General features: G+C 40.2%; 1 protein-coding gene across 7 annotated transcripts in view; it reads right to left on the bottom strand.

Annotated features, from left to right (window-relative positions):
* The window catches only part of LCORL (ligand dependent nuclear receptor corepressor like), an 81158-nt gene extending 63552 nt beyond the window's left edge, over positions 1 to 17606 (bottom strand). For 4 of the 7 annotated variants that reach the window (XM_056490984.1, XM_056490988.1, XM_056490987.1 and 1 more), the window contains exon 1: positions 17341 to 17527. In XM_056490984.1, the coding sequence (XP_056346959.1) occupies positions 17341 to 17488 (148 nt within the window). In that variant the 5' untranslated portion in view covers positions 17489 to 17527. Of the gene's footprint in view, positions 1 to 17340 lie in introns of all 7 variants that reach the window. The other 3 variants (XM_056490989.1, XM_056490985.1, XM_056490983.1) reach the window with 3 other exon arrangements.
* Between the last annotated feature and the right edge of the window lie 3995 nt (positions 17607 to 21601).

The following is a 21601-nucleotide window of genomic DNA, read 5'->3' as shown; positions in this document are numbered from 1 at the left end:
TCTCCTTCTCCCTGTTCTGTACATTTCCATGACTGCATTGTTTAGCTTGGCCCAGTACAGGAGTATATCTGAAGGAAGTTTTGTGGTTTGCCTTACAAAGACAGCTACCTTGGATTAAAATAATCATACCACAGACAGAATTCTAGTTTTGTCAAGTATTAGAACTGCCTTTAATTACTTTTTAAATGTACCCCAGGCAGAGAGATCATTAGTTGCAGTTTCTCTGAAAGAAAACCCTTCACTTTTCTTCAAATTCTCTCAGTAGTGCTTCAATATTTACTGATAAATATTATTTATCATTAATACAGGTGCAAGAGTAGGAAGCACTATTTTGTTTCGACTTACTTAGAAAAGAAAAAGTCATCTGCCTTTTTTACAAAAAGTTACCCCTTCCATATGAAAGGGACTTGGAGCTCAGGTTCAGTTATCTTTTAGCTTCTAATCATGTTAATTTACAGCCTTCTGAAATATACACCTATATTTTCCAGGTGCAGCTTGCACTCTGCTGTCCACCATTATTTGCCACTACAGAAGGGAATTGGTTTACCTGAAAAATGGTTATCTGCTCCAAACTTCTGCACCTTTTTTGTCTCCAACAGATAGGGACACAAAATTAATTACATCAGAAACCCAAACCCCTTCAGAGTATGTGTTTATTATTCAGCCATCACCAAGCTCCTGTGATATATCAAAGTACTCTCAATTATTTAGAAAATATTTTATGAGCTTTCTGTAGCCCTAATTCAAAATTTTGAAAAACCATGAAATAATTACTTTTTTTTTTTTTTTACTATATGTTACCTTTATCCCACCATTAGGATATAAGCAGAAATTCCCCTACAACTTGTTAAAGGAGAATACTCTGTAGTGAAGAGAGTTATTTTAATATTTTATAGGAGTGGAGCAGTGTGTTTAAGAGAGAAACTTAAATTTAGCATTAACATCTGTGTCTGTTTCTTTTGCCTCTCCCTTCCTTCCACAAGTCAGTAGCTGTCCTCTGCCCACTACTCTCCCCAGCCATAGGAGATTAATAATTTTAGTCTTGCTTATATATTGACATAAACCTCAAAGTCACAGGGTTTTTCTTGTTGATGGCAGCTTGTTTTAGTTTGGTTCTACTTATATATTTGTTCTAAAATCTACTACTACAACAATCTGGAAAGGATTCATTATAGAATGAAACAACAGAAGCACTGGGATAAAAAGAAAAAACAAAAACAAAACAACAAAAACAAACAAACAAACAACCCCAAAAAAACAAAAACAAAAAACCCCAAAAATTCAAATGCACAAACCATTAATTAAACACTCAATCACCTTTTTACCATTTATACAAGTGGCAAGAAAGAACCAAAAAAGTAACTTGCTAGATGGAATACTCAAAACATAAAGCATAATAACAGAAGCAAAAATTATTGTATCTTTATTCAAGCATTTTTCCTGTTCGTAACATTACTACAGAATATCTATTCTTAAAATACATAATTTGATAAAGTGTTGGCCAGATTATCAGGTAAAAAGCAGTCCACTTTTCTTGCAGAAAAATTAGAGACTTAATTTAGGTCGGATTTTGCATAGGAATGAAGCAGGGGGCTTCTGCTGAATATGTTGTCTAGCTTGAATCCATTTCTTGCTTACAGCACTAAAAAGCTCTCTTATAATAGAAAGCTCTAAACATTTAACTTAAAACACTCATTTTCTTTACCATATTGATTCAGTTCCCTGAGCAAACAGGAACCAACATACCAGAGATTCCAAAATGAAAGGGAGGAAATCCTCTATTTAGACTCCAATACAAATTCCAAACCATAGCTAAAATGATGCTTTTCCTTCTCTGCAAATCTTGACTCCAAGAACTAATGCAGCTGGGGACACTGCTGCTGCCAGCAAGACAGGGCGACCAAAACCTGAAATGAGACTACAGAACCATGTCAGTTCTAACTGCTTACTTTTCACTTAGGATAAAAATCCTCGGTTTCAACTCCCTGTGCTGTGCTTTATTGTGGGGATGAAGACAGTGATGAAATAGTTTCATAAAAATATCATGTACATCAAAAGAACCAGCTGTAACATGAAGCAGTTACAAGCATTAAGCAGAATACAAAGAGGGAATGACATTGGCCATACCTCAGACACAGAACAAAAAGAGGAAATGTAGTGCCTCCCCCCCAATTGTTCACAATTTTAAAGAAAAGGGTGGTAGCCAACAGGGGTGGGAGGGGGAAGTTTTTGTAGGTTAAATAAAGACTGCAATTAGCATCAACTCTGAGTTCAGGTATTTATAAACCACAGCAAGAAAAATGAGGTTCAATAAAAAGGGAAGCAGCTCCATTCTCCCAAGTAATCTTCTATGCCAATATGTCCTTGCAGACAGCCCAACATGACACCTTTTACTGTAGCTTCAGACATTACCAAAATTAAAAGTAGATTTAATTTCTAATGCAGCAGCCAGATATTCTGAGAGACTTAAGTTATTTATAATTTAAAAGGCATAAGGAAGGCACTTCAGAAGTGACTATGCTGTTCTGTGGATAGGGAGAGAAAAAAATGCTTCCAAGTGACAGTGACTAAAACTTCATTTCTGTTCTCTCTAAAAACTCTCTTTGAACAGTAATCTAATCTCAGCTGCTGCACTGGGACATTTAAATATGGAACTGGTGTGAATATGGATATTCTTCAGACTGAAGCTTATCCTGCCTTTTTTTTTTTTCCAAGACTACATCAGAGCTAGCTAGATACCAACTGTTACTCAGAACAGTGCTGGCAATAATTTGATCAGTTCATAGCTTGTATCGTCAGAGAAAAAAATTCAAAGGGAGGAAGACACTGTAAAAGAAGATTACATCCAGCTTGGAAAAATGCACATGACTTCCTCATTTGGTATCAATTTAAGTGTTTTACAACATGAGAAGAATAATGGGCAAGAGTTAAGACATAGAAACAACCATCACTTTCAGAAAACCATGTACCTAAAGCATGTGACTCTTTCTTAATTCTCATTTTAAGATTTATATGAGGACATGAGGACTAAAAAATTTGGCTATTTTACCTAACAAGTTGAGAATTGTTAGACAAATTCTTTTCTTCTACATGAAGGCCTAGTCAGATCTTCACTAAACCACAGAGAAGTCAAGTCCACAGTGAGTCTGTAACAATGAATAGGTCTAAACATTGTTTTACTACCACGCAGTATCACAAATCTAACCAGGATCTGGGAGAAAGTCTAGGAGTCAACTAACAAATAAACAGGTCTTGCACACTTCCTGGATTATCAGGATCAAAGAACATTGGGTCTTCCGCTAAGAAAAGCTGTTAGAAGCAAACAGTTATCAGAAAACACCAGCTCACTGAGTCAAAACAAAAAACAAAACAAAACAACAACAACAAAAAAAAAAAAAAAAAAAAAACAAAAAAACAACAACAAAAAAAACCCCAACCCAAACCAAACAAAAACCAAAAAAACCCAAAAAAACCCCAAAACATTCCTAGTCTGATGGGCTTTTGAGAAACTGAAACTTAGGATTCTGTATTACACCATGTGTCTACTGCAAACTAATGAATTTACAAGCCTTCAGAGCATTCCATGAAGCCGCCACTAAGCTTTACAAGGAAAAGAAATTTCAGAAGAGAATCAGTTTCAAGGGAATTTTCAGGTTTCTTTTCAATTATAATTTCTGTGCTACTCAAACAAGCTGTCTATTCCCCACAAATAGCTTTGAAGTTATGAACTGGAGAAAAGTCATTCATCTCTCCCAGCAGATTCATCTTCCTCCTATTCAGAGACTATTTGCTACTGAGAAACTATTTATTGGTTTCTATTATTTAGAAAGTTTGAAATTGACTGAAATCCTGCAACTAGACTACACTGAAATTAATTATCACTTTTCTTACCTAATGAAGCTCCAGAAGGAATAGTTTCTTGAATCAAGCTACCAAACTATAACACAGTGAGTGAATTATCAACTCTATAAATCTCAGTGTCGAATTCTTCAAAATACTTCTTTTCAAACATATCATTAACACAAATGCTGAAACTAGAGCAATTAAAAACATTTTAGTAATCCCAGAAGTACTGCAATGTTAGCATGAAATGAGTGGAACATACCTTTTCAATAGTAGTTAATTCCTTAAATTTGTTTTAAGTTCACTTTTCTGTATTTCATGATACCTATGCCATGTATTTTCACCTTTAATTTACAGCTTATTTTTACAAATACCTAGTTTTAAACCCCCCTCCCAAGCCCCTCTAACAGCCTTCATTTTTTAATCCAGGCAGAATCCGGCTTTTCAAATTAGACAAAATTTAGAGCCAGAAACACTTAAACAAGAAACCAACCTTTATCTATTTAAAAACTTCCCTTCAAATACAGATTTTCAACCATGCTTACTTGCCCTAAAAAATATTTTCTAGTGCTCAAGGCTAAAATTGCAAGTGACTCAGATGTACCCATCAGATTGAAAGAACTCAGCTAAACTGTGATTTTAAACCAGTTCTTAAATATGCTCAGTGAATAAAAGAAAAGATGTCATTGCTCAAGGCATGTAGGCAGTGTATCCCAGCTTACAGTCATGGACAAACAACCTGGAATCTGCATCATTTAAGTCAACATCTGTTGAACTTAAAAAATACACTGAAATGGACAGACAAAAGTTTTCAACTGTTTAACTTTTGATTTAAAAAGTTAAATGAATCCTTTCATTTCCCCCTGGAGATTAGAAAAACAGAAACGCAGAAAGAAAGAAAGACTAAGCATAAGTTTTAGCTTCACATTGGGCATTTTCATCAGATAAAAGGTGTCACATATAAGAGGAGAACTGTAAAAAAGTCTCTGGGACTTGCTTTTAGTATTTGACACAATTCAAAAGATTAAGTAAGTGTGATTGGGGTTTGATTTTTTTTGGGGTTTTTTTTTGTTTATTTGTTTGTTTTGTTTTTATTTTTTGGTCTGGCTTTTTTTCTTTAAGCAATTAACATGCATGTGTAAAAACTTTTGATAAACTTCCTCCCAATCATTAAATGGCACAAGACAAAGCAGAAAATGGTAAGCTTCAAAGTGTGGGACTTGAACTCATCTTCAGTTGAACAGAATTCACACAGCACTCAAATTCAGCCATATACTAGATATGAGAATTTACTGGGAGATTTTTGTAAAAGTTTTGTATTGAATTTCTGATTAGACTCTGTAAAATTCACATTACTAACAATGTTTGACCTGAGTTGGGGAATAGGGAGGATACCACAAGGGAAAAACCAGATACTTTTTTAAAGTACCTAGTGGCAAGATCCTGAATCACGTTGGGAACAGACAAGAGCTCTTACACAAGGCAGATGGGTTTGAACAGTAGTTATCCTGTCTTAGAAACACTCTGTTCCTTCTGTATTCCAGCACTATGTCTCTTCCTTAGCAAAAGCAAACATTCATTATTTCCACAGACAGTAATTCTCACTTCTAAATTTGTTAGTCTGCTTTTAAAACATAGGGATACCTCTTCACTTTATACTATGCAAAAAGGAAAAGTAAACGTCCCTATTTTATTCCTTAAAACAAACAACTCAGCACAAATTCTGCACTAAATAAAGCAGCTGAAAAAAAAAAAAAGGATTCAAATCAGCTGTTTTGGGGTTAGTTTCTTTTTCACCATAACAACCATAAATTATAAGATAAATAGAAAAGACAGTATCTTCAGGAGAGTTCATTATTCCATTCACAGTTTACTGAGTTTCTTTGATCCAAGATAGCCATAACCCATTGCTTCCCATAAGTCTCAAGCAAGACAAAAGAAGAAACTTCAGTACTTTGAGCTGATCTATAGTACTTTTCCCTCTTAATAAAACAATTTCAAAAGACAACTACAATCACAGCAGCCAAGTGAACTACAAGGTCAAGAATACATGAATAGGATTTCTTAAACGGAAGGTGTGATTACAGTCTGCATTTCCAGCAAGAAGGAAACTTCTGCAGGAAACAGATCAATCTCAGTACCAGCATTCTGGAAAACTTAGTATAAAGCTACTTATCTGGACCAAATTTCTTATTCAGTCTCATAGGTCAAGATCACTCATATCTCTCATACAAAGAGCAAAAAAAATTTATTACTTATCAGAAAGGTTGAGAATTAAAGAGGAGAAAATGCCTGATTGCCACTTGAGATGCTGAATGCATGAAGCCATCGAGTATCCAGTTAATGCCACTTAATCAGGTCAGCTAAGGGCAGGTGGAGAAGTGCAGCACCACACAGAGCAAAGGAGAGTTAACAGCTCTTCAAATACACCATCTAAATCACTAGCAAGTAACTACTCCCACAGACCAGAGTACAAAAGGCTGCTTTGACTCTTTGTAGTTTATGATGCTGGTGGCTGAATGAGGCAAAGTGAATGATTCAATTTCTCGGTCCAAAAAGATGCCAGGATCTCCTCAGACAATATGAAACAGTGGGAAATGGTTTCATGTTCCACAAAGTAGAAGCTGTCAAACTACTACTATATGTGACAACCTGGAGTGAAGGCCTTATAAAGCCAGATGTGGGCAAAACCCCTTCCTGAACTACTGGACAAGTATTCTTAGTGTCACCAATTAAGAGACACATGCAGCAAGTAATTAATCATGCAAGTTTCCTCAGGTCACACTACAGTGTGCTTCTCTCACAGCTTTTTCTCCTGCAGTGTAGCTGCAGAAAGCATTGACTACTTAAGTAAGAAATCCATGATACATTAAATTTTCAGTTCACTCTTTGAAGGTTTGTAGGACAAGAAGCACTTGCCAGAGATGACAACAGTAATTTAGACACAACTGATTTACAGACAAACGCTCAAAAAGTGTATTTTAAAATTTACTAAGCAGTTTCTCTCTAATATGAATTCTCTAGTGAAAGTGATGTTTTGCAGAGAAACTCTAGCTTTAAGAAAAAACTCTGTTCTGTGCAAGTGACATAGTGAGGTACTAAGGACCCAGGGCTCACCTACCATTGCTTCTGAGGGCTGTGCACAAAGCTGATCTAGGGTCAGTGCTGAAGTGCAGTTTTTCACACCAGCACTAAGCTCAAAGCCCTCTGGACAATTCCAATGTTTCAAGGTAAGGACTGACAAGTTCCAAATGGACCATTTCTTATTAAATCCTATTTCACTAGGGTAGAACCCATTTGTTGAGGGGTCAGTAGACTTCAACAAGAATGCAAATGGGAAATAAGGGTACTTTCCAATATATCCTACCCTGTCTGATGGTCTTGTTGATGAAATTGAAGAAATTCTTTCTGAGAAGGTATAACATCTGGCATTTCAAAAGGAAGGCCAATGTGAGTTTAAGGGGAGGTTTTTTTTGCGGTTTAAAAAGCAGTAAGGGATTAAAAGCAAACTGCAGTAAGGAACCTAAGACAAATGAGAAAGGCCAAAAATCAAGAGCCATCTCCCATTTCTGAGGTCCTTAAATAGCTGTGAAGGCTTGGTGACATGGAACAGGAGTGCATGTTTTTGGACACCACTAGAGCAGACTGATATTAAGTGCTTATGGCATATATACCATATATATATATATGTATGTTACATGTATCAGTTAAGAGTTAGGACAGAAGTGTTGTCTTGGTTTAACCAATTTAAACACCAACTAGCATCTCAAGACAAAACTTCGCCAAGCCTGCGGGGAATTGTGAATATAGAAAAGGCACAGAACTGACAAAAAATGAGGAAGACAAGAACAAGTAATGCTGAAGAAGATGGTCTACCCTCAGGAAGAGAATTTGCTTAAGAGTAAGTTTTACCTTGCTAAATACATTTAACCAACAATTAAAATAAGCATTAAAGTACACTGGAAGTTCTGACCCATTGCATCAGCAGAGAGTATGATGTAGGCTTTGAAGATAAACAAATGACATTTCATTTCACATCTAATCAAATGATGTGCAGGAACATACCTGTAATGAAGTAAAGAACCCAGTAAGAGCTGCACAGTTGAAATTACTTTGACCAAAGGATCTCACTTCCTGATAGATCACAGGACAACTATAACTGAACAAGATTTAGGCATCAACAGAAAGAGGTGTGGCAGGACTTCAATCAGGAGAGCTTTGAAACTCTCTAAATATCACAGGAAGATCTCAGACCTCAAAAGCCACAACAGAGTGGAACACACAACATGTGGCAAGATTCCCAAGTAAATAGGGGTCACAGAACAGCTTGGCTTGGAAGGGACCTTAAAGCTCCTTTAGTTCCAGCCCCCTGCCATGGGTAGGAACACTTTTCAAAATGGCAGAAGTGAATTTATAAACCATACTTCATACAACAGCCATTGTACTGTATCGCTTTCGAGTTTTAGTCGAATACTTCTCGTGAAAGTTGAAGGATGGAGAAGACAGAGATGGTCCAGGAAGAATAAGAAGATTGAAGGAGTATGTACCAGAACCACAGGTAACTCCCACATTATTTAGCTGACAGCACAGCAAACTTTTGAAAGAGCTTGTCACAGATAGCACTCAAGCCCATACACAGAACAGTTTAAGACAGCAGTAAAATTCAAACATATTCTATTTTTCTTCCCCCTCATCAGTGGCAAACCAGAATGACCTACATCTGAACTAAGGTCACAAAACAGTAGGTGTTTGATAATCCTCCCCCATTTTCAGATTAGGGGGCTTAATAGCTACACTTAAGTGAAGTCAGATCTTCACATTTATCTGGGCCTTGCTGTGGCACGCTCTGTTCTGTGAGCCAAACTGCCAGCTGCAACCACAAGCAGGGCTCCTTTAAAGCTGTCTTCTATAATCTACATTAGATATGGCAGCAATATTAATTCATTATTAATCAAAAGATGTCCAGCAGTTTTACACCAGTAACATTTTAACTTGGCATTACTAAATGGTGTAGTACTTTTAGAATGGAAAATAAAACTTTTAAATAACATATACAAAGCTTTTTGACAATAGTTATGAAAAGTAGGAGCATATTCAACCCTAGATTAATTACACTTCCCTCTGACTTATTAGTGACTTATTTCTAGCAGACTAGAAATGCACTAGTCTATAAAGCCAAATAGTCTATAAAGCTCCATGAAAATGGAATTATGACAATGAGAATTATAATTCACATATAAGACTAACTAGACTTTAATTAAGATGATTTGAGGAAGCTGCAAACTGTGAAAGGAGGAAGATAAATACTTAAAATTTTAAAATTTAGCATTTTAAAAATAAACTTGCAAAATTTTACAATAAAATACACTGAAACAGCCCTTTCAATGCTAGTAATCAATCCCCAGGTGCTACTAAAGCTAGGATGTCTCATAATTGGATATCAGGACTCTAAGTTATAGAGAAACTGAAAGAAGTAATATAGTTAAAGAGGGCACAAATTCAGTGAGTTTTTATTTACCAACAAACTTAACAAAAAATTTAAAAACAGGGAAAAACAATTACATCTAATGACATTTTCCCAAGTCACACTCCTGCAATACAACACATGCTGCTATGGAAATACAAGTCTGTATGGATGTTTAGAACCAAACACAAGAGCAGTAACTGAAATGCTAGAAGAATTTTGCCAAGAATAGGATGTTTATCTGAGAAGAGGTTAATCCAGCTTCTCAAGATACTACACAGGAACCTAAACTGTGCCAGAAGTGGAAATAAAAAAAACCCTGGCACCTGGCTCTTTCATCTGCAGAGTGACATGCTGCTGATCACACCCCATAAAAAGGAATTCAGCCTCCACAGCTCAATGCATTTCTGCAGATTCAGTTTTCTGCTCTTTGCACTACCATCTTCTGTGCCCTTACACACTCAAAGAGATGAGCCACTACCATGCATCTTCCCTACTCTCCTCCCCTTTACTTCTTCCTGGCTTCTTTATGCTTTTAGTGAATGGAAAGATAAAGTAGTAAATTAGCAGTGGAAAAAGAAGAGATGCATCACATAACAACTTTATACCCCCAAAACAAGGTTATTTGATTTTGGTTTTGTTTGGTTTTCTGTTCTGTGGTTTTTCCCCTAATATATGGTAGCTAAATTTAGAATGTCATCTTACTTTTCTGACATTTGATACTATACATGTGAACCACACCAATTCAATTCTGTTACAACCTCTATTAATGTTCCAGCTTATCTTATCGAAGTTCCCACCAACCACATTGAAGAGAGCAAAGCTCAAGAATAACATAAAAGACAGTAGTCCTAACAGGGACAAAGAATTTTAAGTTATTGAAGTCTATAAAGCTCTGCCTGACCTCTACACTTTACATAAACACATTCGAACTCTAAAGGTTAGAACAACAACTTTGTTTGAATCCCTGATACTTGAGTCATATTCAAGAAAAAGGGATCCATTTTAACCATCTACTCAAAACACCCATATAATGTAGCAGAAAAATAAAAAAGACAAGGGTGGAAAATGGAAAGAGGTACTAATTTTTCCCATTTTAGCTGTAGGCAGTACAAAAACTAGCTATTTAAGAGTAGCTGGACTACAGCTCCTCAACAGCAAACACTGATCTGATAAACTGATCTGCATAAAACATACTTATTATTATTTCCTTTACATAGCAAGGCAGTTCAGGAGAGTCAACTAACAGAAAACCAACCCAGAACAATAACAACAACAACAACAACAAAAAAAAAAAAAAAATTACAGTAGGCCTCCCAAACTAACTTAAAATAGAAGGGCAGCTCATCATCACACCAGACAAGTTCTACTACGAAGCGAGAACAAGTGGAAAGATCTTATTGTTAGTGGCACTGTATTCTCTCTCAACAGTCTTGTTGGTTAGGACACTCTCCAGCCAACCTACACACTTCAAACACCCAAAAATGTTGCTAAAATAGGAAGTTGCTAAAAATCGGAAGCCTTGTTCTCCCCAGTAAAGCTACTTACACTTGACTCAAGGGAAAAAACAGGGACATTGTAAACCTGACTGGAAAATTGATCCAAGTTAAACTACATCTGACCTTTTCCTCTTCTTCCTCCTGCCACGTTTTCCCTCCTGTTTTCTAGGGTAGTGTTAAGCTAGGTTAATTTTACAGTTGAGTTTGTTGAACTGTTCAATAAATGAATGCTCATACCAGTCAACATAAATCATGAAGGTAGGTACAGTGAGTTCAGAAAGAAAAACAATATTGTGTTATGCATCAACAACAACAACAAAAAAAAAAACCAAACAAAAAAAATCCCCTTGAAAGCTACCAACCTCAAGCATTAGAGTACACAGTTACTAAATGCCAAATCAAGGGAAGAACTGAGAGGGAGTTGCAGTGACTTTATTTGCACTCCATGGTTTTGGTTTACACAAGTTCCAGCTAAGGAAATTCTCAGTGCCTATAATGTAGAAAGACTATCAGAGTTTAAATTTCTCAGCTCTCTATCAGCACATAAAAAGTACACAGCTACCACACAATAAGAAAGTTCAAGCTATGCCTAGAAACGCTGACAAAGAATACAGTAGTTCCTGGAACACTTAAAAATTGAACTGCTTCCACATACCAGTATCTAGACATAGGGTGCACCAAAACTAATCACAGGTTTTATCAACACTACTAAAATATGTGTATCTGCTTGCATACCCAGGAAGACATTTCTGTTCCATGTGCAAAGAATTCAGACCAAGCACTGCATGCATGCCACACAATCCATGGATTAGTCAATGTAGCAGGTACAGTTTCATCTTTAGTAAGAAGTATGCTCTACAGATCCCTACAATTGCAGGCTCTCAAGGAATCTGTGAACCAGTATTGCATCTACAGCTAAATACAACGAACTTCCTCCCTGTGCCTTTTCAACTAAATCTCTGGGTGTCATTAATCTACGTTTTCACCACACAAATTTCTCTCAAGAATCAATCATAAGATAGCCCTTCAAAAGCATATTATTTCTGAAAGAAAAGCTGATGAGTTGAATGGATTGTGAGAGGATACAGAAAAGAAGCTGATTTAACACTACACATTTGAAACAGAGGTAGTCCAACACAAAACAAACCCCATGTGTTTTCTCTTACTTCAATCTAAAGACATCTAAAGTTAATGCAATACCTACACCGCAGCAGCTTCCAATGACCTATATACACACACTGACCATTTTTTCCTCTTTTGTTAACTTGTTTTGTTCAGGGGAAATTGGGATGGTACATTTAGGACTGTGTTCCATTCCTGTCAGCTAAACCAATCCAGTGGTTCCTTTCTGCTATTACCCATGCTGCTTCTGTTGCAAAGGCCCACCCCTATCCTCAAGCCAGCAGCAGGAGTCATCAGTTTTGGTTTTTTTCTGCAAACCCCCGACCCCCACAACAGTTGACCAGATACTGAGTTAAAGCAGATCACATAGGGGTCCAGTGAGTGCTGATGTAAGCATCCAAGAGGAATGAACATGTAGTCAGAACTGCAATTACTCCTTTCTAGTAACAACTCCATGGTATTTGACAATGCAAAATGGCACTTTATTGCATTCTTAAGCTGTGGTTCACAATAAGTGCTCAATGCTAATGCCCGCTTGCACACCTGACTCTGTAATACTAGTTCTATTCCCTTACATGATACCATCTTCCCTCATTCTGTCAAAAACTGCTTGTGAACCTGTGCTGTGATTGAGATCTAGATTTAATTCCTGTTCTTCTTCCACTATCTGCAGTAACACTGAGATTACTTCCTTGATCTGCTTCGTGCTGGAATCACATGAAGGGTTTCGCATCACAGCTCAAACCACAACAGATCCATAGGAACACCTTACACCAATATTACTGCCCAAAATGCTGTAATGCCAAGGAAGCAAAAGACTTCAGGTATCATACTGAAGTCACTATTGCATGCAGTCTGTTAGTGGCCTGACAGCCACTCAGTGACAGAGCACTGAGCCATCATAAAAATAATTAGTAGATACACAAGAACATTGCAGATGTGTAACACAATAACTGGTTCTCCTACTACTACAATGGCAACCATAGAAAAATCACCTAAAACCGTGGTGGTAATACCAAAAAAAAGTGACACTAACCTGCTGCAAAATACTTACAGCCACATGGAAAGTGGGAACACTACTGCATATTGTGGTAATAAGATATAAGGTGTTTAATGCTGGAGTGTTGCCAAGTGTGGGGATACCACCAAACGAAGCAACTATAAATCTTTTGTTTGGGGGGAATTCTGCTTCTGGCAAAATGCACTTTTGAGACAGCTTATTCCAAAATAGCAAGCTGGAGCAGAAGTTCAATTACTAAAGGGGAAAAAAAAAGTCTAGATCTATCAAAACAGAATTAGATGCACTAATGTATCCCAGTTTTGAAGGAAAAAAGACTGAAAAAAATTTAACAAGAGTAAAGGAGTATTTGTATGCTAGATTTCACAAGCATGCAAAAATGGATTTTCACTTTGATCAAATTTCATTTTTCATAAGAAAGAAATACCAAGGCTACTGCCTGTCAAATGTGTGCCCTTGAGCAGCAACAAAGGGGACAGTAAAACTTCTGCCCTGCCTCCAAATAGCAATGTATTTTTTTTTCCCGAAAAAGTAGCAATAGTACTTTAATCTTTCACTGACAGTTTTTCTTAGACACTGATATATTTTCATAACACACTGCAGAGTCTTAGCAAGATTCCAACAGCCATGGTTGGAATTACCTGGCACTTTTCATTAAAAAGCCCCATATTACTGCTCCAAACTCACCCACAGGCTAATGTGATAACACAGCAAAAAGCCTGACTCTGTGCTTGAAGCTTTCTTGCATCCCAGCCATACTTGGTCTCTCCTCTGTGCTTATTCATGAAAATAATGGGAACTCAAAATAATTGCCCACACTCTACCTACAAAGTTCAAATGAAATTGGGCAGTGGGATCAATTACTGCTTGAAAAAACCTGCATATATCCTATTTCTTAAGGCTGATCACAAAGCTAGACTTACAGCTCCATACTGCCAAAGCCTTTCAATCCAATGGAACAGAATTAATCAATTCACATTACAAAGTTCTAATCAAAGAGCATAAGACAGCACTTTCTCATCCTTCTGATATCCACCTCTATGAAATATCTTGCAATTTAAACCACCACAGAACTCAGTTACTGGCCAAGTCATGTACTTCAATTTTGAGCTTTCTGGCACTTTTCTATAAACACATGATTTAGAATGAGGGTGTTTTGTGTTAATTATATCACAGACTCTACCTAGGACAAAACATATCAGCAAGCACTGCTGGTAAGTATAAGCAATACTTGTTAGCATGTATTATATAACTGTAAGGACACCAGCAGAATTGAGATCTCCAGGTGCTTTTTAAGAACATCTAGTCTTGAACTCTGATTGAGTCATGCAAGAGTTAGGAACACCCAATAAGCACAAGTCTAAGCATCTTAGGAATGTCAGTGCTCAACATAACACACACAAAGATTTTCAGCTGAACAGACATTTTGTACTGAACACCTATTTCAAATTTCTGTTAATATATTCCACTCATTTACCATGTGGTGTCTTTTATACCTTCAAGTATGTTTAGATACCAAATAAACAATTTTTCAGCAATGTCAGTGAAATTTTATTACTGTTTTTCTTTTCAAATTCTTTAAGTGTTTGAACATTTTGACATGGGACTTTAAATCATATTCTGCAGGTTACAAATTAACGTATTATGCTGGCAAATCCCAAGCTTTTACATATATGCATGGGCTTTAGAGTTAAATCTGCAACCAGGCTTTGACCAATGAACAATTCAGCAACTCAGCCCTTCAAGCAGAAGTCCCTAACCATCACTAGTCCTCCACTGAATTTGTGAATATTTCAGTCTCACTGTAGCAAATATGAAGTGTTCACTGTGAGCCTCAACCTTGGAGTCTTGGAGGTGTTACCTCTGTCTCAGTTTACCACTTCCATAAAGAAAGTAGATGAGGAATCCTTGACAGATCAATTATTTCAGTGTTCAATTAATTATACTACAGAAATGCCAATATCAAATTTAGTATTAATACAGTAAACGACACAAGACATCAAGGTAAAGTTGCTCATCCAAAAAGTTCAAGAACTGGGGGACTATTGCCTTACCATATTGTTTTTCTCACTTTTCTACAGACATGATTCTTGAGAAGACTGCCAAATCCATCATACTCATCACTCCTTCCTCCACCACATTGCCATTTCAGCCATCAACCCAGCCATTGTTCTGACCTTCCAGTTAACACTAACTCTGTTAGACTCTTCAAGTCCTTAGGAATACTTTGGCAAGTGAGAACAATGAACCATTTTCACTTTAGAAGTTATTTTTAGTTATTGTAGGAGGTTATCTTACAGAATCTAATGCAACGGAATTTCAAAGGAGTAACGGAAAAAAAAACCTCCACACACAAAAAACCCCCAGCCCAAACCTGTTAAGTGTACTCTACCGCCATTATCCTGACTACTCACTTTCTTGCCACTTTGTTTACACTCTCTCCCTGATAAGGGCAGCTCAACAGGCCTGCCAGGTAACAGTTCTTAACCGAGATAGCTCTTGACTAACTATTAAACCATAACCTATGTCCTTTCTCCTTAGCAGCTGCTAATAATTTCAGGGGTCCTTTCTATTAACTGGATTTCACATCATGAATACACAAAGAAGTCATGCAAGGGTAACTTTTATTCCAAATAAGACAAAGGTAAATGTGAAGCACCACCACAGTGTAAAATATAAGTAATTACATGACAATTTTGTACTTAGCCATCCTCAGTGAAAGACTAACCCAAAAGGCAACTCTGAAGATGTTCCCTAAACTCAGGAGATCTGCCCAGCAGAGGACTCAACCTGTTGTATTTCTTTACACTCCTTCTCAGTGTGGGTTGTGCAGTGCAACTGTTTTCTCAAACACATCTGACAGTATACAATTACCACACGAAGGTTCCTTCAGTCATCCATTGTCAGGCAGACTTCCCACATTTTAGTTTAAACTTTTAAGTAAAATGCCATTAAATAACAGGCAACGACAGAAAGTGCCACTTGTGAGAGATACCCATCCTCAGATTTCACACCTTATCACAGCATCTATGCCAATAAACGGGCAGTCCCGTATATTCTAATTAAACTGTGTTCTTTCTATTAGGAGCGTTATATAGCATAGTAGTGTTCAGAAAACATTATTTTCTAAACAATACCATAACTTGGAGGAATAAAAAGACACTGTAAGCACACAGAGGTGTTATAACAGGTGTTTACAAGTGCTATTGGGGCAACACAGCAAAATCATATGGGCATATGAAGCAGTTATCAGGTTACTGAAAAATGAAAAAAATCCACGAACTCGGACAGTGCTAATTGCCTGTAAATACAGGTATACCAGCTTGTCAGGTATTCACTTCTTACTTAGATGTAGTCTCAAGCGCCTGCAGAAACACTGAATGAAGCGCTGCTCTCCCTCCCAGCCACACTAGATGTGCTTCCCCGCTCAGCCATCGGGGAGGATCGGCACTGACGCTAACACTCTACTTGAAGATCAAAGATTCTACTTCCCCAAGAAGGGAAACGTCTTTGAAACAATACAAATAAGCAGTCCTCAGTGTTGATACCCCACCTCCACAAAACAAACAAACAAACAAACGCAGCCGAAGCGCCCCGAGGCGCACACGTGCCGAATGCCGGCGCTCGCAGGGGCCGGGGCCGGCAGGGCAGGGGAGCGGAGGCTGCGTTTGCCCGGGCGCAGCGCAGCGGGAGCAGCGCCGGTCCCGGGGCTCCTGCAGGCGGGAACGCCGCCGGTGCCCGCGCGCCCCCGCCAGCCGGACACGCGCGGGGCAGTCACGTGACCCGGGAACCCTCCCGGCACGAGAGCCACCGGGGCAGCCCCGCGGGCGGGGGGAGAGCTGCTGTCGCCATGACAACTTCCAGGGGGAGGGAAAACTTCAAATCCCAACCGTCAGTGCAGGAGCGGCTCCCTCTTAAAGGCGCACGCACACACAGACACACACACAGAGGCGGGCTCCCTTCCCCCCTCCGCCCCCCAGGCACAGGCGATGGAGGAGGAGAGGAGGGGGGCAGCCACCGGCGCTCGCCGCGCCAACGACGAGGAGCCGAGACAAAAGGACCCGAGCCGAGAAATGGTCTCGGTTGGCAGTGACGGGAGGGAGCCAGCGGCCCCAGGCGAAGCCGTAACACCCACCCTCTGCTGCCCGGAGGCGGCTTAGGACCTTCGCTCTCCCCTGTATACCCCGTCTGCGCTCCCGCCCTCCAAGAAAGCCGCTGAAGCCGCTCCTGCATCCCCGCTTCCCCCCCCTCCGCCCACCCGACAGACCCGGGCTCGGAGAGCCTCGCCCGCCCCGCTGCCCGCTCCCCTCTCAGACCCCGCTCGCCGCCCCGTCCCCCGCCCCTCCGTCCCCCCCGCTGCAGCCAGGACACGCCGCCGCCGCCCCCTCTCTTACCCACACAGTGCATGAGCCGGTGCCGCCAGGAGTCGAGTTCTCGGCGGACTCCCCTGCGCTCCGCCGTGCAGCGGGGGCTCCGGCACTGGGAGGCGGCGGCAGGAGGAGCGGGAGCCGCGGCGGCCATTCCTTCTGTTCCCTTTTCCATCTGCCTCTGACCTCACGCCCGCTCATTTACATACGAGCGCGCGCTCCCCCGGCTCCTCTCCCTCCCCCCAACCCCCCCTTTGCCTCGTCGAGCGCGCGCCCGCTCCCCCCCTTCCCCCCCTCAGCATCCGGCGCGGGGAGCGCGCGCGCCGCCTGGCGGGGTGACTGACGCGCGTCCCCGCTGCCCGCGGCTCCCCCGCCCCGCCGCCCGCTCTGCCCGGGCCCCGGTTCTCCCTCACAGACCGCGGCCCGGGTCGAGAACCGAAAACCCTTCCCTGTCCGCCACTGCCCCGCTGCCCATCAATTTCTCCCGGCCTACAGCTCCCGCAGGGCAGCGCGCCACCTGCTCTGGCCCGGCCAGGGCAGGCGGCAGCAAGGCCCGCCGGGAGCTGTAGTTCGCGAGGGAGGGGAGCGGCACCGTCCCCGAGGTTTGTGCCCGGGTGGGCAGCACAGCCGGCCCTGCCAGCGGCCCCAGCGCCTCGCGCTTCACAGCGCCGGGCTCAGAGCGCCTCGAAAACCGGCGCGGGTCCCTCCTTCATCCCACGGTCCGTCCTGGACGCTGTTTGGAGCGGGGCTTCCTGCTCAGGTGCCCCTCCGCCTCTTCCAGCCCCCGGGCTGCCGCCAGCTCGCTCCCCCTCCGGCCCTGCCACCCCCGCACGGACGCGGCTGTCACACAGCACTGTGCCTTGCGAGCCAGATTCACTCCGTAGGGAGATTGTCAAAGTTCTCTGAACTGCTGCCCGGTTCACCAGTCTGTTCTCAACGGCGTTGCTTTCAGTCCTGTTTTTACGGGGGTGTTGGTCATGTAGGGCCGGACAGCGAGGTTTGCTGGGGGCTGCCGTCACACAGCGCGATCTCCCACCACGCGTTTGGAAAAGTCTAGCGTGAAAACTAGGAGCCAAATCAGTTCAGTGTCTGGGAGCACGCCTGAGAAGGCTTGCTATCAACCTACAAACCGAAGTCAGATTAAGGTAACTGCAAGAAAGTTAACACACAAACGTCAGGTTGGATTACTCTGGAGCATTTGACAGCCACTTGGACGGGAGGTTGTGCTGCTCTGCACTGTCACCCTCGTGTTGTGCCTCCAGCACCAGACACATATCCCTCCGCACAGTCCAATGTGACAATCGCTACCCGTGTCTTGCAAGAGAGCAATTAGTAGTCTTTAATTCCCTAGATAGAAAGATCCGCAGTTTTCTCAGATCCTGGTATGTCTTTGAGTGGCTCCTCCTCCCATATGCTTTCATTCTCATACCAGTCTTTGTAAGCAGTGTCACTTCAGCAAGAAATTGCATTTTCTGTGCTTTGGAGGTTGTAAAAGAAAACAGGATTTAATAAGGCCACAGAAAAGACAAGGCACCATTGTTTCTCCCCTTTTGAAGGTGCAAGGCTGGAAAGAACCCAATCACTGTCTATACCAAAAAACAATGAAGGGGAAGTTATTCCCCACTCATTCACCCCTCTACATATCTGTGTAGACAGTCAGAAGCAAGGCTATGTAGGAGTGAAGCCCTTACCACCTTTATTGGAGCCTTTTAGGAGAATGGCAAGACTGGAAGTGCAGGTGTAAACACAGCCTTTTGCTTCCTCTAACATTTCGTCATGGCAGCCAGCAATAAATAAGCAGCAATTTACCAATCTCCCTCGCCACCTCAGATCTGTTGCAAGTATCTTGCTGGCCTTCCAAACAACAACAAAAATTTTCAGTCTTACCTCAAAGAAATGGCAAAACCCAAAGTTACTCAGAGAAGACAAAACCCACACAAACTAAAATGTAACCTTATTTGGGATAATGCATCAGTTTCAAACCCCTCTTGTATTGTTTGTGGGTTTGTTTTTTTTGGACCATAAGACTGGTTAAAGACAAATCTGCCCTGAATTGGCTTCTGCTGCAAACCTTACATGATTGATATGTTCTTCTAAACCTCATAAAGATGTTCTTTTTTTATGGGTGAAGGATACATTCAGGGATTGCTTGCAGAGGTCCCTGAAGTTCAGTTCTGCTTCCACTGGAACAAACCAAACTTTGGGAACAGATGGCAGATCACATAATTGTTTTGTAAAGAAAATTCATAAAAATAAACTTTGTCATTTCTGTAAAGCAGCTAATTGAGCTTAATGAATTCAACACAGAAGAATTTTAAATGTATGGTGTTTAACTGAATCCCTGAGCTTATGTGATGTGAATCAGTTTCATAGGGACAAAAATGTCCCACATGTGAAGAGGTTTTTTTAGGTTTCTATGATTCAATAAAGAGTAGGGAAGAAACTAACAGCCCCCCCCATCCCAATTTTGTAAAATTAACATAATTTTTGTTGCAGTTTCAAGGTTTCTCTTGTCTGAGAAACTTTTCCAGGCATGAAAGGAAAAAGTAAAAAAAAACTAAAAACCTTGGTGGACAGATTTCAGAGAGAAGGAGGAGAAAAGGAGAAAGAAGGCATTTCCAACTGAATTTTTATAGTTGCCTAGGTTTTGAATTCTTAGTTATTCTGAAAATACTGTCTAGAAATCAGATAGTTTTGCACCACTCCCTCCCTTGGAGATGCTTATTTTTCCAAACAAAACTGGCCCAGGTAAACCAAGGATCTTTCTTCATCAAACCGTCAGGGATGTTATTTTTACATTAATGGTACTGGTTTTTCTTCCCTATGAAAATTACTTTCCAGCCAAAAGATTACTTCTTATGTGGATTTGTACTTGATTTTATAGAAACATTTCCAGTTTTCTGAACAAGAGTTGGATTAAAGCTCCAAGGCTGATTGAGGGCAGAAACTGAAGCAGTGAGAGGTAGCTTCATTTTGGTTAATTTTACCTGCATATTCTTGCTAATTCTTATGGGATCAGAGTGCCAGTCACTTAGAAATGGCTCTAGAGACAAAGTCCAGTACAATTTGTTTGAAGCTACAGGAATTATTACTGCTGTTCTTCTTGTATATTTAATCTTATATTGGGGTAAAGAGAAATTATACACCTAGAGATGCTTACAGTTTGATACCACAACCTTATTTGACATTTTGAATTAATTTTTGAATTAATTTTTTTGTACACATTGGGGAGATTTAACTATCTTATTGAAACATTACAAAATTGTTCATCACCAAAACCTCTTTATAATTAGTCCCCAAAGGTGAAATTCCTGTGTAGACAGCTTTGCATGGCTTTGTCACATAAGTGGTGTTTTATGGAAACTGGGGGCAATGATGAAGTGTAATTAAAACAGTCTAACTTAAATGGTCAAAACCTTGTAGCAAGCCTTCTGCAGATGCAGTCAGTGGTGAGCTCCTCTCTCACATGAATACAATTTGTAAAACTTGAATCTGTCAGTGTCTTGGTAAAACATGAAGGGTTAAATGATGAATTGTGTGATAGCTTTATGAATGAACATTGCAGATAATCATTGGTACTTGAAAGATATACTGAAACAGAAAATAAAAGGGTGGGAATAATGACACTAGAGGATATTTCACCATAAACACTGACATGATCATTCTTTTTCCTTCAGCAGAGGCAGCTGGACCGGCAGCTGTAGAGCAGTACAACAAGAATGCTATGAGAGAGGGGCCAGCCCACTATCTATCACTTCCATGTCTGTGGTGGCAAGCAGCACAGCCCAGGTGAAAAATTATCCCTAATCTAGTGGTTTAGACTTTGACTTTCATGGCAACCTTAATCAGTGTGAAAATATGCAAAAATATGTTCATAATCCAGACGTTGCTGATATTTGGGTTAGGGGCCCTGTGAAAGTTAAACTCCAAGCATTTCTTTGCATTGTCATCAATTCTAAATGAAAATAAAGGGAAATGAAAGAACAAACTCTAATAGAAACAATTGGAAAAGTTTCCATTCATAAACAAGTGGAAGAATGAGCTTTTTAACACAGCAGAAAAGTTAGGCAACTTCAAGTCTCCTCATTGGCTTTTAGATCACCAGGAAAAAGTATGATCTGTAAGCATTCCAGGTTTACATCTTTTATATCTCTATTCTCTCATGAAATTCAGAATAGTTTACAAATGGTGGTGGGTGGAGAGACTATAATTTAATGTCAAATATCTTATAGATGAAGAAAGAAATAGTCTGTTTACACCTGAAATTTCAGGATATGTTGAATATTGT

Source organism: Oenanthe melanoleuca, chromosome 4 (genome assembly GCF_029582105.1).
Source record: "Oenanthe melanoleuca isolate GR-GAL-2019-014 chromosome 4, OMel1.0, whole genome shotgun sequence".
In the NCBI taxonomy this organism is placed as follows: domain Eukaryota; kingdom Metazoa; phylum Chordata; class Aves; order Passeriformes; family Muscicapidae; genus Oenanthe; species Oenanthe melanoleuca.
Note: the sequence above shows the minus strand (reverse complement) of the source record. Positions and strands in the feature narration are given on the sequence as shown.